The following is a 19,190-nucleotide window of genomic DNA, read 5'->3' as shown; positions in this document are numbered from 1 at the left end:
TTTGGGGGCGGCGGGGGGGGGGGGGGGGGGCATACAGCTGCCGATATGATTTTTTTTTTCCTAATTGCGGGCTGCAACAGTGCACCTACTGTAAGTGTTCACACTACACACAACTGTTTTTTTTTCATATGTGATAATATGATGATATTTATGGTGGCACATGTGAGAGTGTGGTCTCTCTGATAACAACCGAAGAGCTGCATCCACGGCTGACGCTACTAATTATAAATATAAAATATAAACTAAATATAAGCCTTTCGTTTGTTTCTTTGTTTAATTCCTGCCGCAGTAGCGCCACTTCACTACTTAAGTGAAGTTAACTTCTTACGTTTGGAGTCTGGTGCTCCCTCCCAGATTTTCATTTGCGCATTTCAACTTTCTTTCTCACTTCACCTTCTCTGCTCAGTGCCTGTGGGTTCTGTGTGCACACGGCCCTGCAGTCTCATGCCCTTTTACAGGCATTGATGGGGCTGTTACCTATGCTAATCATATGTTAATTAGACTCACCTGGCACACGCCCTCAACTTACGAGGAGATGGCATTCATCAAGTAGGAACACAGCTGCGAACAATTCTGAGGCTTACGAACGCGTTGATGAATCTGACGTAGGGTTTTCTTAAGGAACCTCTTAAGAACAACTTAAGAAAGAATCTAAGAAGGTTCTTAAGAAGATATTGGTGAATGAGGCCCAATGATACTTACCCCTCAAAATGTAATCAAAATTCATTTTGTTTTGCATAAGCTGCCCAAACAGTGTCTATGAGGCTTATCCAATGGTGTATATGCTACTGTGCCAATGTATAGCGTGTGTAATATGTGTCAGTTTGGATGTGTTCACCTGTGTGTCTTCTCACACACATATCCTAGTCTGCATGCACACTTTCTCTCTCAGCCTCACTACAGCTAAGCAGCCTGGCAGCTTTACCCCACAAAGCCTCCCGGTCTTTGCCACAGTTGATCGTCTCCCTGTCCGTCTGCCATGAGTCATCTGACCTGGCTGTGACCTCTGCGTAACCTCCCCGTGACCTCTGTGGCCAGCACATGCCAGCCAATAAACTGAGCACCTGCCGGTCAGTCCACTTTCCCTTTCAAGTTGATGCAAAATGCACACTCATGCTGCAAAAAACAGTTAATCAAGATTTGGCTGCGTGTCTCTGGTCATCTTGTCAATCGGTAAACACTCTCCAATTGGTTTATATTTGTGTGGATTAGCCATTTGGATCTGACCGCATGCCGCCTGCCACCAGCCAAATACATAGTTTGCTTTCATTTAGTGATGACGGGAAGAGGACAGGGAGGTAGCTGCTCTCAGCAGGTGCTTGGGGCAGGGATTTAGCAGTGCTTGCAGTCTGAGGAGCAGCTATGCTAATGGTGACAGGATTTGGGGATGAGTGAGGCGTCTTATCAGGCCATGCACTCTGCAGGAGGTTTTGGCAGTCATACCTGCCACCACAGGTACTTATTTATACATTACACATTTTAAATCTGCCTTCCTGCTGGGCTGTCGCCAGCTCACACATGCATTTGCACATGGATCTCTTTCTTTTGCGACTGATTTTCTGTCAGGAGGCTGCAAACACTATTAGCCACACTTACAAGAAATATATAAATATGCTCTTAAAACTCTCTTTCTCTGAATCTGTCGCTGCCACCAACAGCCCTCGCTTTTCTGTGTGTCAGTCTCGCATTTCATTATCATCCGGCTGGCTGAGACATTGATATCAGTTCACCTCAGCTATTCAGTAACAATTTTTGCAGCTGTAAATTGAAATGAACGTTTTGAAAAAGAAAAAGAAAAACAGCTTCATGCCTCTGGTTGTATTTTAAAAGCGAACCTACAGTAGCAGTATCTGTCTGTGGGCAGTTTTACTATCAGTGTGCGTGCATGTGTGCGTTTACAGACCCTCTCAGCGCAGACAGAATGGCTGGAACCATGTTACATGGTTTGATATATTTATTACCAACCCTCACTGGAGAGGTTAGACCAGCTGGAGGCCAGGGACTGGGTCATTTCCTGGACCACAGTGGCGTCTCTTATTGAAAACCACTTCAATCTTCTTTCAGGCTGCCACTACAGCAAATAACCAGCGCCATATGTGGAAACCTACTGTGTCTCATTTTTTTTAAGCATGTTTCAAGCTAAATTAATTTTAGGACAACACGGGTAGTAAATCTCAATGTGCATGTTTTTTGTTAGCTCAGTTTGTCTCAGGACGGCTCCCGAATGGCTCCGGGGACCAGCAGATGTAAGTTTTACAGTGTAAACCTGGTGCAGCTGAGCGGGCCGTCCCCGTCTGGTGTCAATGTTTGCATTCTAGCCCACAAATCTCTACAAAAATCACAGCCAGCTCATGAAGCATCAAACAAACTTTGATCTCACTGGTTCCTCTTATTCCGTCCACTTGACCATGCAGAATGTGAACGATAAACATCAGACCTTTTGGTGGCTTTATCCAACTCTAAACTGAGCGCAAGTCTATTCAACCGGAGTAACAAACATCTCTGTCACTCTGAAAGGTTTTTGTTACTTGTTGAATTCATTTGATGATTCAGGTCTTTTGTGTAGAGTAGATGACAAAAGGCAAATGGAGGAGGCAGCAGAGTGTATTAAGAAACTGAATATTAAAGAGAGATTAATAATGGTCAGAGCACTGTTTTTTCGAAAGGAAAATCCATTGGCCATTGATTTTGTTTTACAATCTGAATGCTGCATGTGGGTGTACTGCAGCTGAGCTGAATGCTAACATTAGCAACAGTTAGCCTGTTAAATGCTGCGCAAAGTGTTGGTTCAACCAACTGTCATATTCTGCCCTGCTACACTTAATATATTTAAGAGGTAAAACCTGGCTCCTTATAGCAAAGCTGATGGCATTTTGTTTATAATAAACGAAATTAAGTCTGAGGCTTAGACAGCTGTAACTAAGTCCTAAAATAATGTCCAATGTATATGGCTAATGTTGCATGACAAAGACAATCCAGCTGAAATTAAACCTGAAAATTGCTCTGACAGAGCTATATTTGTATTTGTATGTGTGTGTGGTACAAGTAATTATCATAATATGCATATTACCCAGATTTGTCAAAGCTCATGCTAACATATGGACAGAAATGAATTGCAAATATGTTTGTTTAGCTGCGCGTGTTGGCGTGTCGTCTTACCTGGCTCCGATGTAGAGGGTACGGTTGACTTGCAGGATCCTCTGGACGTGTAGAGGCTCTTGTCTCAGCCATGTTCGGTGGGGTCGCCCCAGAAACACTGGGTATCTTCTCACCACTGAGAGACAGAAACACACAGTGACTGATCCCAAACTGACATCCATCTTTGACAAAAGTAGTCAAAATAAAAGTGGGTTTGCGTTAGTTTGTTTTGACAGTTCGGCTGCAGTGACAGGGTGATGTGTGGAGGCAGGGTTTGAGACCCGCAATTGAAACTGCAGCATATCTGATACATTAAGCAGACAGGGACACAGAGCAGCGCACAAACAAATAATCTTCAGAGAATGAAAGCTGTCTGAACTATACGGTATCATGTCACTGCTGATTTGCTGACTGACTGAGACTCACTTTTGATGAAGTGCTCATTTACATGCTGTTTTTTGTTGACAACTTTGGCAATGCATGTTCTGCCAACTGAATCAGATAATGCTCAAAGTGAGAGACACAGAGACAGGTGACATTTTGAAAGCATCAATAACAACTTAACAAGAAGGTCTCAGAGGACAGTGGTTCCTGTACATGGAGGAAGAGGAAACTTGAGTGAGAGAAATCAACGACAAAAGTGGCAGAAAATGTTCATCTAATATTCTTTAAACCACAATGTTCTACAGTATGTGACACGATGTAAATATAAAAGTGAAGACAGAGGCAGAAATAAGAGTTATCCATGAATCAGATGGATTACTGCATTGCTATCAGTCTGTGACCTTGACTGAGGTGAACGAGACAGATTTCCTTTATCTTCTCTCGCTCCTACAATCATTATTTTTCATATCCCACCCTATAGTCAGTTCATCTGTTGCCTCTTCTTATCCGCCTCTGTGTTTTGCCTGCTTCGATACTGTAATTCCTTACCTACATCACTCTTCTGGGATCCACTGTTCATTATTTTCTATTTTCTACTACCTATTTGTCTTGTCCGTCCAGATGAGCTTGTGTTTCATGTTCTAACGTACACCTGGATATGCCAAGCCGCTGCCGTTGCTCCTGCATAGCTCTCTGTAGCCTGACAGCCTCCTCACTCTACTGTGAGGTATTGATACATGAAGAAGGGTCTGGACTCAGCTGGGAAACCATCAATCAATACTATTGAACTGCAATCAATCAAGGTCTGGTCTGAGTTGGAGACTGCCAAGCTGCTATGGAGACTCAAAGTCTGAGTGTGTGAGGAGCTTTGTCTCTCGAGGGTCTGGTGTGTGTGTGGGAAAGTCATGAAAGTGAGAGCCCCCCTCCTACACTCTGCTCTCATTCCTGAGCGTGACCCCACACCCCCTGACCTGCACACCAGTCAACACCCGTCGTGTGAGAGCCTGTCTGACCTCTACAGCCCACATTGTGACCCTAAGCCACCACAGTGCCCTTGCCCCCGATTCAACACCCTACGCGTTAGAGCACCTCACACATCACGTCCTGCGTGAGAGTCACAGCGGAGAGTTGAAGGGTGGAGGGCGAGAAAATCAGAGGGGGCCCGTACCTTCGGTGGGGATGAAGTTGAGGGGCCCCGGTTCCTCTGGGAACGACGAGCTGGCAGTTCGGAGGAGCCAACACAGCAGGAAGAAGGAAGGAGGGGCCATGGTCGCCATAGCAACAGAACCGTAGTCTGCTGAAATAAAAAATAAAAAAGACAGAAAAAGGAGAAAATACAGTGAGTGGCTGCTAAATGAGGCAGTGGAAAGAGACATACATAAACATACACAGACAGAGAAACATTCACTCACTCAATCACCGACTGACAAACTAACTAGCTTAATGGGCTAGTGGCTGGTTTTTCTAGAGTGAAGCTCTCTCTTTGTATTCCCACGGCATCTCTATCTCCTCTCCCCGATGCCAAGGGAGACAAATAGCAGCTCAGAGCGAGAGGTTAAGTCATCCAATGAGAGAGAAGTGTCCAGTCAGCTCTGAGTGCGGCCAGATCACAACATCACCACATCAAGCATCGTACGGCCTATACGACAAAGCTGAAGACTATGAGATAGAGACACAGGAGAAGAAGCAGAGGGAGGGGTGACGTCTTGGGCGAGTCAAAGACTGAGATACAGAGTGGAATATCTGTACAGGCAGAGAGTGGGTAAAAAGCTCGGTAATGCTATAGATGTGAAGCATTATCCAGAGCACATGCGAGAGGGAGTGAAGTGGTGGTTCTACTTCGTAAATCAAATGCTGACCGGTGACGCAGATGCCGTCAGTAATTTTCACCGGGCACATGCAGGGTCTCAGATGTGATTCATGTGGAACTCCAAATGATACCCAAATTGAGTTACCCTACACGATCCATCTGGTAAATGACTCGGGCTCTGTGCCTCACAGGAGAAAAGCTCTCAGAATTGCTGTTGTCTCCAGCCACAAACCTCAGAAAGCACCATGGGCCGACCGCTACCTCTGCATGCTCTGCAGACACTTCGATTCAAGCTGTTATTATCTTGAGGTCTGATTCCTCTGTAATTATCTATTAATTTCACCCTCTCCATATGAGCTTGGCAAGGAACTTTGTTGTCTTGGAAATTTCTCAAACTCACTGTAAAAAAAATCGAACTCTACTTGAATCACGCTGTTGAACAATTTGCATTGAAAATCAAGCGGAGACCTAACATCCTCAGCACTGCAAACACAAAACATTTCATTCAGGCATACACAATTGCAACATCTCTAATTTGAATACTCAAGGTTGAATTTGTTTATGCAAATCATTTAAGCATTTTACTGTGGTCACAGATGCACAAAGAATACTACAATGCAAAAACAAACACCTTGCTGATTGTACAGTATCCACTATGCATGTTCTGTGTCAGCATTTGTCTCATAGGGTCTTCATGTCACTTCAACCTCAGCTCAAGTCAGCCAAATTGCATTGTGGCTTCGAGAGCTGTGCTGGTAAATATGATATTTTGTTATACCTACTCAGGCACAAGAGCAAAACTAAGTCTGAGCACTTTATGTTGGGTGCTCCAGTTCATAGGAAAGGTGCTGAAAGTGTTTGACGTCAAGGCTCTGTGGAGGCTGAGTCAAACCGGTAAGACAGTCATTTATTGGCATCAATCGTGTGCTGAGTCACTGTGATGCTGAAACAGAACAGACAAACAACTGTTGTATGAAATCGCAGCAACAAAGCAGCCAGATTCAGAGCAACAGACATTTGATGTGGTAATAATAATGGCTCGACGACAGGCAAAACAGGCCAGTAAATAGGAGTCATTAACAGTGTACTGACTCTGTAATGTCCATTACAAAACACAATCTTAGTATCCAAAGTTTGTTCAGTTTAACCACTGTGATTATGTGAGAGGAAAACTGTGGAGTGTGTTGAATTGAGTAAAGGTGTTTTTATTTCTTATGGATACAATTTGAATTGCAAGTATGTTGTTTTTTCTTTAACAAGTTACATTATATTGCTGTAAGAATCCCCTTAATTGGAAATAATGGAACTGACTCAACAGCCCCAGACCAAAAACAGAAATACAAAAATATGTGTATGGGTATTAGCATTGTAATATGCGTAATTTGTAAACTTAATTAATTAATTTATATAATACAAACCCACTGTTGATAATAAATGGATTTACATTAATGTTATATTGAAATTAAATGGTGGTTGGAGCAGAAAAAGTAAGACAAAGTGTGAGCAAACACAATAAACTGCAGCAATGGACGAAGCCAACCCACTCTGAAGTGTACATGCATATTGAGCCTGTTTCTTGTCTTCTGTCATTCTTCTCCTCACACATCCTCTCTCTCTATCTCTCTCTCCCCCCAAAGGATACAAACAGCCATTGTGCAGCCCATCACTTTAATGGAGTCCCAGACATAACCTTATCAGGACACATTATCTTTATGGGGCATTTCTCAAATTCCTTGTTCTGACATCAGAATAAAAGTGGGAGGCATGCTAATTACCCAACACCCACAAGCAAAATTACAGGAGGTGAAGGCGAAAGAGTCACAGAGAGAAGAAAGGAGGTCACAGGGTAGCACGGAAGAGAGATGGAGTGTGAGATAAGTGAAAAACAGTAATAGAGAGAGAGAGAGAAGATGAGAAGTCAGGAAGTCAGTATATCCAATCACAGATTCCATTGTTTCTGCTATTAATAATGTATGAATAAATGTCAGGCGGTACGCATTCGATTAGTATAATTAGACACCCAGGGCTATACAATTTCATGGGACAGCAGAATAAGTAGATACACACAAGTATTAGAGTGAGTGTGTACGTGTGTGTTCTGTGTGTGCGCATGCAAATAGTTCCAAGCCAAAGCATCACTGTAATTATGACAAATGGCTGCAGCTGAGTCCATTCAGAAGCCTCGCTGCATGGCACGAGCTGCATGGTAGGTCTGCCATTACCACTGAGCCAGACGTAGCGCAAGTCACATATACATTCTGCCATTCTGCTAATTCAAAATATTCAACCCCTGGGTGCTATAGCACTCCATGTACAAAACTAAAATGGCAGTTGATGGCACTGAAGTCATATCGGAGTTGGCACGCAGTGTGAGCTCTGTGGGTTTCAAAAAAAAAAAAAACTTTAAAAACTATACTGTCAGTAGCAAATTATTGTGTCAGTTCTTTCACCGCTGAGTCTATTGTTTCCAGTGATGTGACAAACACATTCAGGAATTGAGCTTGATTTCGGGCACCATCCCAACAGTCTTATTTGAGTGCCAAGTTAATACAGATGGTAAGTGACGAAAGTGGAGAGAAAACGCAAACGATAGCTGGTTGAGTGGAACGTCAGTGTGAGCCGTACAACCCCCACTGCAACGATCTCGTGCTAACTATTAATAAAACAGGACTCCTGGACTTCCTACCACGCTCCACTCGCTTTAGCAGGATTTACACTGAGTTGTTAGTTTGTCCTCTAACACAGCCCCTGATCAATTTGATTATGGCTGTTTAGGCAGATAATTTCCTAAACAAAGTCATTAAGGGATAATTTAGCTGCTGAGAAGGTGGAGGGAACTGGGCGTGGAGGGTCCCCGGACCCATCAATGCCACATCAGAATGACAACAACTTAGATAACAAATCACCAGCAAATCAATGATGCCTAGTGTCTTTAGTGAAGCCCTAATGAGGACTGATACTGTTCTGATACAGAGTAAAGTCTGAATAAAGAACAGAGGGTTTAAAGAGAAGAAAGAGAGGAGGAAACGGTTTGATGGCAGATGTGAGGAATGCCTGTAATGTGGAATTGGATGCTAGTTATTCAGAGAAAGTGACCCCTCTGCTGCCGAGGTTTGGATATTTTGCATGCAAACAGAACACCTCATCATCAAATGAAGGCGCTAATATGCTCTGCATGGCTTTGTTACTTATTACAGTTGCCATGGCTCTCCCTCTCTGCTCTCTCCAGTCCCTCTACCTTATTCCCTTTCTCGTCTCGTTACACCCTGGTTTCTCTCTTGCTCTGCCTGAACCCCAGCCTTGTTGATGTGTACGTTCTCACTGTGTTTTCATTACACAGCCGTGAGGTACTTGCACTAAAAATTGGAGAAACGGTTGAAAGAAAAACCAAGATTATGCGTGTCCTAGATATAGGGAAAATGGTAATGAAATTGTGATGTGGCTCAGCAGTGACTCCTAGTTTTATTTTGAAAAGTGCTCTTTTATTTTGTAATTCTTTGCCATTCTATTGTTTGCTAGTCACATGGGTAAGGCACAGGTCAGATCGGCCATCTTGGATAAGGTTGTGACTAGAAAATGTGCTCCAGAGCAGCATCATACCTTTAATCGGGTTTATCCACCGTTGTTGAGCCTTGGAGAAGCTTTGTTTGTGAGTTTGTTATATATCATATCTGTATAATTCATAATTTGTGCATATTGATTACTTATTTCATATATTTTAATTAATGATAAAAATCCTATTTCATTGTTTGTAGCATGTAGCTCTATGTTTTAAGCTAACAGTGCAATTTACCTTTTTTCTGTATCCATATTTCAGTTTCACAAGAAAGAGTGGGCTTTGTAAAGCAACTAACAAGACAAACAGTAAAGCGTCATTTTACTTCTACGTCTGAGTCATCTTTTCACCTTTTCAACGCCACGCCAAGTGTTTAGCTATCTGTTACTCGGTGCAGTCACGCACATGCAGTGGACAGAATAGTGAAAAAACAGCATCACAGCGGGCTCAACACGGCTGTTACAGCGGAGAAAGACTCCGGCTCTCCATCTACTACCTCGCTTCATCGGATTTGTGCTCTTCATACCAAGTGAGTGGTTTACTACAGCATATATAAGATGGATAACAAAGGAAACACGGAGGATAAGCACGATGCTCCATCTCAGCCAGCATCTGTTAAATCGCATGTGACCAGGTCGGTCGTTGCTTCATCTACTAGTTCCAGCAAATCAGCTAGTTTAGTAGCAGCCAAAGCACGTGCCAAGGCTGAGGCAGCTCGTGCCCGCTCCACCTTTGTTAAAAGAGAAACCGAGCTCATGGTCGAAAAGGCTCAGCTCAAAGTAGAGGAGGTGCGGATGGAGGCAGCTTTAACTGCATTGAGGCAAGAAGGAGAAGTTGCAGCTGCAGAAGCTGAAGCAGAGATTTTGGAAGCAGCAGTAGCAGAAATGGACTCTAAAGCAGGTTCGCTGGTCATTGCAGGTATTCCACGTGACTCTAGAGAGAAAAGAACAAGCGACTATGTTGAGTGCCACTCTAGAATGCATTCTAGTCACCAGTCGTTGCTTCATCCTGAAGGTAATACTGCACCTGATCACCTGATTCATGGAGCTCCTTCAGCTCTTCCACTCCAAGACAGCATGCATTATCCTACTCACATGGCTGGGGATGGTCTGAACGTCACTCCTTCTTCTGTCAAGCACCACACTAGCTACTCAGAAGTACGTAGCAAGAAGCAGCCTGCTGTCCAACGTCCAATCGAGACCCAGTCACACAGTTTGTCTCCCATGAGGGGACCCCAAACACATGCAACCCCGCGCAAGACGCAGACGCCACAGCCATATGTGCCTGACCATACAGGTATGAATGACTTTGCTATATACATGGCTCGACGTGAACTCGTGACCTCTGGGTTGATCAAGTTTGACGACAAACCAGACAACTACTGGGGATGGAAATCAACCTTCACAAACGCCATACATGGACTGAGACTTACCTACAACGAAGAGCTTGACCTCCTAGCGAAATGGCTGGGTCCTCGGTCATCAGAACAGGTCATGAGAATTAGAGCAGTTAATGTCAGTGACCCTGAGGCTGGGCTCAGGATGGCTTGGATGCGTCTGGAGGAATGTTATGGTTCCCCTGAAACGATTGAGAAGGCTCTTTTGGACAAGCTTGAGAGGTTCCCCAGGATTGGAAACAAAGATCCGCTGAAACTGAGAGAACTTGGTGATCTGCTCCAGGAGTTGGAGTCAGCGAAACTAGAAGGTTACTTACCTGGACTTGCTTATTTGGATACATCTCGCGGTGTTAATCCAATAGTGGAGAAATTGCCGTATGCACTCCAGGAGAAGTGGATATCACATGGAAGCTCATACAAGATGCAGAATCAAGTACAGTTTCCACCATTCTCATTCTTTGTGAACTTTGTCTCCAGAGAGGCTCAGGTTCGCAATGATCCAAGTTTCACACTCAGCTCATCCAACACTGCACCAGTGAAGACAGACAATCCTGTGAAGAGGTATGCTACATCTAGAGGCCAGGTTTCATCACACAAAACAGAGATTACACCGATACATAACACCAAAGCTGTAGAGACCCTCAGCAGCAACCTGGATGTCAACAGACAGTGCCCGATTCACAAGAAGCCTCATCCGCTCAAACGATGCAGAGGCTTTCGAGCTAAGCCAATAGAAGATCGCAAAGCATTTCTCAAGGAGTGTGGAGTTTGTTTTAGATGCTGTGCGTCAACTGATCACATGGCTAAGGAATGCAAAATGATCATTGAATGCAAAGAGTGTGACAGCAATAAACATGTGGCTGCACTTCATCCAGGACCGGCTCCTTGGACAGCTAAAGAGCCAGACTCAGAGCATGGCGGGGAGCAAAAGCGAGAAGGATCTCCTGACATAATCTCCAAATGCACAGAAGTGTGTGGCGAAGCCAACACATCTCGCTCATGCTCAAAAATCTGTCTCATAAAGGTGCATTCAAAGGAACAGCCAAACAGATCAATCAAAGTCTATGCTGTACTCGATGACCAGAGTAACAGGTCTCTCGCTCGGTCCGAGTTCTTTGACTTGTTCAACCATGCAGGTTCAGATTCTCCTTACACCCTTCGCACATGTGCTGGAGTCACAGAGATGTCAGGAAGAAGAGGAACTGGCTTCATCGCACAGCCTTTGGATGGAAGTCTCAGTGTGCCTCTTCCCACTCTTATAGAGTGCAACCATATGCCCGACGACAGGTCGGAAATACCTACTCCCGCGGCTGCAAAACACCACTCTCACCTCAAGCCTATCGCTCACCTGATTCCTGAGCTCGACCCCGATGCACAGATTCTCCTGCTCCTTGGCCGGGATATCTTACAAGTGCATAAGGTAAGAGACCAGTGTAATGGGCCAAACAACGCCCCTTATGCCCAAAAACTTGACCTTGGCTGGGTTGTAGTCGGAGAAGTCTGTTTAGGTGCAGCACACAGGCCTAAGGGAGTCAGCACATACCGGACTCATGTTTTGGAGAATGGACGCCACTCTCATTTTTATCCATGTCCCAACCACCTGGTTTTGAAAGAAACATTCTCAGTTGGTCCAAGCAACAGACCTCACAGCTGTAAAAACCTGGGTCGCTTTCATTCCAATGACAGCCCAGTTCAGGACAGTGGAGATCATTCACTGGGAAGCAAGATCTTCGAGAGAACAGAAGATGACAACAAAGTTGCTCCATCCATTGAGGACAGACAGTTTATTCAGCTGATGAACAGAGAGATGTTTATGAATGATGCTAACAGTTGGGTGGCCCCACTTCCCTTTCGCACACCAAGGCCACGGCTCCCCAACAACAGAGAACATGCTCTCACCCGCTTCACCAGCCTTTGCCGTACTCTTGAGAGGAAGCCTGACATGAAGAGTCATTTTTTGGCTTTCATGCAAAAAATCATGGACCAAGATCACGCTGAACTAGCGCCACCTCTGCATGATGGAGAAGAATGCTGGTACCTTCCCAGTTTTGGTGTGTATCATCCACGCAAGCCCGACCAAATCCGGGTCGTGTTCGACTCCAGCGCTTCGCATCAAGGCACCTCACTTAACGATGTACTGCTGACAGGTCCAGATTTAAATAACAGCTTGCTGGGAGTACTGATGCGGTTTAGGCGTGAGCAGGTAGCCATCATGGCAGATATTGAACAAATGTTCCATAGCTTCGTAGTCAGGGAGGATCATCGTAACTTCCTCAGATTCCTGTGGTTCAAAGACAACGATACCACCAAAGAAGTTGTGGAATATAGGATGAAAGTCCATGTGTTTGGCAATCGGCCTTCTCCAGCAGTTGCTATCTATGGGCTACGCCGAGCAGCACTACATGGGGAAGAAGAGTTTGGCGAAGAGGCGAAGCAGTTCATATACAGAGACTTTTACGTCGACGACGGACTCAAGTCACTGCCGTCTGCAAGCGCAGCCATCGACCTGCTGAGAGCAGCCCAAGAGATGCTTGCCATCTCCAACCTGAGACTCCATAAAATAGCATCAAACTGCTCAACTGTCATGCAGGCATTTCCATCAACAGACCATGCAAAGGATTTGAGAGATCTCGATTTGGACACCAACTTGCCTCCTGTGCAACGCAGTCTTGGTTTAAGTTGGGACCTAGTGAAGGATGCTTTCACATTCCGTGTTGGGAACAGTGAAAAACCATTCACACGCAGAGGAGTGCTTGCAACCATTAACAGCCTTTTCGATCCACTTGGTCTGGTTGCTCCTGTGATCATCCAAGGAAAGCACTTATTACGACAGCTCACTAGCGATGTCAGCGACTGGGACGCTCCTCTCTCAGCGGACAAGGAAATCGACTGGATTGTCTGGAGAGACTCACTCCAAAGTCTAGAACAGCTTGAAATCCCTCGAGCCTACACCGCTACCTGTCTCTCTACTGCACAACATACAGAAGTCCACGTCTTTTCAGATGCTTCTGTTAAGGCCATTGCAGCAGTGGCATATCTCAAGGTGACTGATGGTGAAGGAAGGTGCCACGTAGGTTTCATCATAGGGAAAGCCAAGTTGGCCCCAACATCGGCCCATACTGTTCCCAGGCTTGAGTTAGGAGCTGCCGTCCTGGCAGTGGAGATTGCTGAGCTGGTTGTGAACGAGCTAGACATCGACCCCAACAATTTTCAATTCTATACCGACAGCAAGGTCGTGTTGGGATACATCTATAATGAAACCAGAAGGTTCTATGTGTACGTCAGCAACCGAGTGGAACGAATAAGGAAATCCACACGTCCAGAGCAGTGGCATTATGTTCCGACCACCCAGAACCCTGCAGATGTTGCCACCAGGTCAGTGCCTGCAGCTCGACTCACAGACACCATCTGGCTCACAGGTCCAGCGCTTCTGACACACTCTGTAGAGACCAACACCACTGAGGACGCTTATGACCTCATAGAACCGGACACAGACGTGGAGGTTCGATGCCACTCCACCACAGCAGCAGAATCTCACAAAGGCCTCGGTTCGCATCGTTTTGAAAGATTTTCCACATGGCGATCTCTTCTTAAAGGTATGACCTCTCTCATCCATGTTGTTCAGTCCTTTGGGTCAAAGAAAGACGGCGCCAAACAAGAATGCAGGGGTTGGCATCACTGTACCAAGCCTCACACAGCTGATGCATTGGCACAAGCAAAGGCTGTCATCATTGAATGTGTGCAAAAAGAAGCATACAAAGCTGAAGTGTCTTGCTTGGAGAAAGGAGAAGTCATTCCTAAGAACAGCCCCCTGAGAAAGCTCAACCCTATCCTTGATGAAAAACAACTCCTGCGGATAGGAGGTCGGCTCCAGCACGCTCCACTCGACATAGACGAGAAACACCCGCTCGTCATTCCTGGCCGCAGCCATGTTGCTACTTTACTCATAAACCACTACCATGAAAGAGTCAAACATCAAGGTAGAGTCTTCACTGAGGGAGCAATCCGTACAGCCGGCATCTGGATCATTGGAGCAAGAAAATGCATCACTAGAATTCTGCGAAAATGTGTCACATGCAACAAACTTCGTGGCAAGTTATCAGAACAGCAAATGGCAGATCTACCATCAGACCGTCTCAGCATGGAACCACCTTTTACAAACGTAGGCCTGGACGTGTTCGGCCCTTGGACCATCTCCACTCGTCGTACACGAGGAGGGGCAGCGAACAGTAAAAGGTGGGCGGTACTCTTTACATGCCTTAGCATACGTGCTGTGCATATTGAGCTTATAGAGTCAATGGACACATCAAGCTTTATTAATGCTCTACGGCGCTTCTTTGCCGTGCGTGGTCCTGTAAAGGTAATTCGGTCCGACTGCGGCACAAACTTTAAAGGAGCCTGCAAAGAGCTGCAAATCCTCCTGCAAGATGAGAGTGATATATCAAAATATCTTGGTGAGGAAGGATGCACGTGGTTGTTTAACCCACCCCACTCTTCCCATATGGGAGGAGTATGGGAGAGAATGATTGGAGTGTCAAGACGGATCCTCGACTCTATGCTATCCCAGGTCAGCCCTTCACATCTCACTCACGAAGTGCTTTCAACCTTCATGGCTGAGGTGTCTGCAATAATAAATGCAAGACCTCTCACACCCATCACGACGGACGCAGACTCACCTTGTCTTCTGACTCCAACGATCATCATGACGCAGAAAGTCTGCACCCCTCTTCCTCCTCCAGGATCCTTTGAAAACGCAGACCTTTATCGTCAGCAATGGAAACGTGTTCAGCATTTGGCAAATGCTTTTTGGGAAAGATGGAGGCGAGAATATCTCTCCACTCTTCAAGCCCGAAGCAAGTGGCAGGATGCGCATCCCAATGTCAAAGAAGGGGATCTGGTACTACTCAGAGACGCTCAGGTAAAAAGGAACCTTTGGCCGATGGCTCTCGTCACCAAGGCTCACCCTGGCAGTGATGGAAAGGTCAGAAAACTTGAGCTAAAGGTCACCAAAGGCGGGACTGTTAAGACCTTCTTCAGGCCAGTAACTGAAGTAGTTGTACTTATGTCTTCCTAAGCTTCTACCATGGACAGCTCCTTGAATTGTTTCTTATGTCTGTTAGACATTGTTTAGTAATCAATAGTGGTATTGTAATACCAGACGGGGAGTGTGATGTGGCTCAGCAGTGACTCCTAGTTTTATTTTGAAAAGTGCTCTTTTATTTTGTAATTCTTTGCCATTCTATTGTTTGCTAGTCACATGGGTAAGGCACAGGTCAGATCGGCCATCTTGGATAAGGTTGTGACTAGAAAATGTGCTCCAGAGCAGCATCATACCTTTAATCGGGTTTATCCACCGTTGTTGAGCCTTGGAGAAGCTTTGTTTGTGAGTTTGTTATATATCATATCTGTATAATTCATAATTTGTGCATATTGATTACTTATTTCATATATTTTAATTAATGATAAAAATCCTATTTCATTGTTTGTAGCATGTAGCTCTATGTTTTAAGCTAACAGTGCAATTTACCTTTTTTCTGTATCCATATTTCAGTTTCACAAGAAAGAGTGGGCTTTGTAAAGCAACTAACAAGACAAACAGTAAAGCGTCATTTTACTTCTACGTCTGAGTCATCTTTTCACCTTTTCAACGCCACGCCAAGTGTTTAGCTATCTGTTACTCGGTGCAGTCACGCACATGCAGTGGACAGAATAGAAATGGAGCAGCATAAATGGGGACACAGTGGTGGTGGTGGCGGTGGCGGCGGCGGTGGTGGTTAGGGTATTTATGATTAATACATTTAACAGAATGGTTGTAAAGTATTATGCAGCGGTATCGGTTCTGGTAGAATACAGTACTCACGCAATAGTCCAAAGCTATAATCCCTTTTCACACTGGTCACCCAGTTTCAAAAAGGCTGTGCAGAGTATGAATGAATTTAAACATGGTTTATTTACACTGAAATCCCTTTATCATCCTTTTACAAGCCAAATTATGTTTTTCTGTTCATTGCATTTATTTTCCGTTTTTCCTAATCCTTGCAGGTATTGCATGTAATAAATCTGCCCTGATCAGGGTTTTTTTTTATTTTTTTTTATATTAACAATAGATCTACTTGTACGTGTCAAAGAGACATATCTTTCCAGGGAAGATGTGCTGTTCTTTCTGTAGTGGTAGAATAAGCTCTACAAGCAGTAGACGATAACAAACTACAACCAGACTGTTGTTTTGATTCAATTCAATCCACTGTTTCCAATAAAGCTCTAAAAAGAGAAAATACTAGAGGGAAGAACAACAACCTGATGGGGTTCAAGCTCTAATAACCTTTGGGAGACACACTCACAACCACCAAAGCATTTTGGGCTTGATCCTTAAAACATTAAATAACTTCTGAAGAGGAGTTAATGTTCAAAGACTTTTGCTATAGGCGTGAGGTTGAGCTTCAGTTTTCTCTGCTTTTTTTTGTTCCACATCAATAAGATGACCTTCAGAATTTTGTACATGAGACTGTGCCGGTACATCGGGAAAAGATATTGAGTAAGCAGTAGAGGGTTTTATGATTGTTCCATTTTCTTTATGTGGACTTAAAGACACCCCATAGATTTCCCAGAGACCAGCCTAATTGTCATATTAGCGAGATAGGAGTGGCTGTTTTATGGAGTGTGTAGAATCAATGACAGGTGATAGCCTGGCGCTGCTTTTAGCGCCTTCAATCAGCAATAACAGAAGAAGCTGTACAGTACTGTATGTGGCAGTGATGTAAGGAAGAAAGGGAATGAAGAATAAGACGTGAGGAGGAAGGCTGGGATGGGGGATTTAAGGCAAAGATGGAAATATAAAAACTAGCCATAAAACACTGAGGTGGGAGAATGTGGAGAGGACATGGCAGGACAAAGAAAGTGACAAAAATAATGCACTGCAGGGAGAGATGAAGAGAAACAGAGGTGAAAGAGACAAGTGAGGCATTCAAACAGAGAGGGGGAGTCACGTCGGATACATTGAGAGCGAGCGAAGCCAAGGAATGTCCGGAATGAGAGAGACAGAAAGACAAAGACACAGAAATGAGGGAAAGAAAGAGCAGAGAGCCAGTCGTACTTTTGCATTGCCAGATTTATCTCCACACTTAGCCAAGAGCAGATGAGTGGGAAGGACCCTCTGGCTCAGAACTTGCCTGGTTTGCAACTTATCTTAAGGGGTAACATTTTTCTCTGTCTCTTTGTGTGTGGGAAAGTGGAGTCCCGCAGGGCGCAATAGTTGGGCCATTGCAATTTAGCTTCCACATGTTACTTCCAAGTCATATAATATAGAGACATGGGTAATTTAGCATAATTACACTGATGACACTGTTATACAGAACCTATCCTTGTCCCCTACCTCAACCTTTTGAAGTCACTGGTTGACTGTATTAAAGGATGACTTAACTTCATGTGTCACAACTTCTTGGAATTCACTAAAGATAAAGCAGAAACTCTTGTTACTGTTGTTGAGCCTCTGTGGCAGGAAACATATTCTCATTAGCCTTTTCCTCCATGTAAATAAAGTAAATCAAAGCCACAACACCAATAAAACAGAAACTCTCCTATAATATAGGATGCTAAGAGGCTTCTTAATGACACTGTCCTAAACTTTTAGCTCTCTGTACCTGGGGCTAGGATTGTTGAAGGATACTGTGGTTATGGAAAATAAACCATAGTATGGTTTAAATTATGCAACCATAATTAAAAGAAAGAAAATACTATGGTTAAAGGTTAAGGTTAAGACCTTAATTATAGCCCTGTGACAGAAGGATACAACCTTCATGTTTCTGTGTAGTGTATTAAAGTCAAACACACTACATGCCCATGCCCATCAACACACCCTGACCTCCACAATTTCACTTTCAGTCGTGCTTGTAAAAGGACAGACTATAAATGTAACCACTGGACGTAAATGTTGAAGTGTGAAACTGTCCAACATAAATAACATTTTTAAGGGTACTGGCCAGTTAATTATTCTTTTGAAACACCCTTCTACTCCCTTTCCTGCTTCTTAAGGCCTTACATGGCATTTCTAGACAAGTCCCTCCCTGACATGCTTACTCCATATATAGCTACACCTCTCAGACCTCCAGGGTGGAGTTTTTACGATGATCCTAGCTTTTGAGATACTTTTGCCATTTTACCATATACATGTTCAAACTTTAACAACGTTAAAAATTAGAGTGAAAACACATTGTCCACTGTCTCTAATTTATTTAGTTTTTTTAAACCTGTATCTCATATCTTTTTGTTTACTGTATCTACACTGGATAAACTTTTCTTCTCTTAAAAAACCTCTCAGATCTGCTCTGTTAGCCACACAGACAGTTAACATCTCCTTGGAATATTGGTATTGATTCACTTATGTATAAACACATACACTTTATTCTGTATATACACACATATGCACAGAACAAAGTGACCAACACACATATCTCCTCTGGGCATTGTGCCTTCACTTAAGCCAAGCCACAGTCTTCCCCCCTCTAGCTCTTTTTGAACCCTAATGTAAAAACGATGTAGGAATTCCCTCCGCTAGAGCGAATTGCACACACGGTTCCTCTCCCGTTGGCTGGGATTTGAGTGACCTAGACTGTGTTTACTAGATATTTGCATCACCATGAAGTCTTGGAGCCTCAACAACATCGCACATATTTAAAGAGTGAGAGAAGGAGTGAAAGAGAATAGGTCGAGTGAGAGAGAAAAGAGGGGGAGTCCAGAGTAAATGAAAAGTGAAGAGTGACCTTTCTACAGCGAACACTGATTTTCCCATGGACTGAGAAACACCATAGATTTATGTAAAAGGGAAATATGTGCAGCATGTGCAGAAGGACAAAACATTTCAATAACACTCATCTTCTTTCAGAATCAGACCATGAGAACACAGCCAC

The 19,190-nt window shown here is 44.1% G+C and overlaps 1 protein-coding gene across 3 annotated transcripts in view; it reads right to left on the bottom strand.

Moving 5' to 3' along the window:
- sema6bb (sema domain, transmembrane domain (TM), and cytoplasmic domain, (semaphorin) 6Bb) overlaps positions 1-19,190 on the bottom strand; it is a 125,223-nt gene that overhangs the window by 56,920 nt on the left and 49,113 nt on the right. For 2 of the 3 annotated variants that reach the window (XM_085774092.1, XM_085774094.1), the window contains 2 exons: positions 4,691-4,819; positions 3,160-3,274 (listed from right to left, as the gene is read on the bottom strand). In XM_085774092.1, the coding sequence (XP_085630218.1) occupies positions 3,160-3,274; positions 4,691-4,799 (224 nt within the window). In that variant the 5' untranslated portion in view covers positions 4,800-4,819. The remainder of the gene's footprint in view (positions 1-3,159; positions 3,275-4,690; positions 4,820-19,190) is intronic. The other variant, XM_085774093.1, reaches the window with a different exon arrangement.

The sequence above is a fragment of the Trachurus japonicus genome, chromosome 4 (genome assembly GCF_045865225.1).
Source record: "Trachurus japonicus isolate A0001 chromosome 4, Traja_1.0".
Classification (NCBI taxonomy): domain Eukaryota; kingdom Metazoa; phylum Chordata; class Actinopteri; order Carangiformes; family Carangidae; genus Trachurus; species Trachurus japonicus.
Note: the sequence above shows the minus strand (reverse complement) of the source record. Positions and strands in the feature narration are given on the sequence as shown.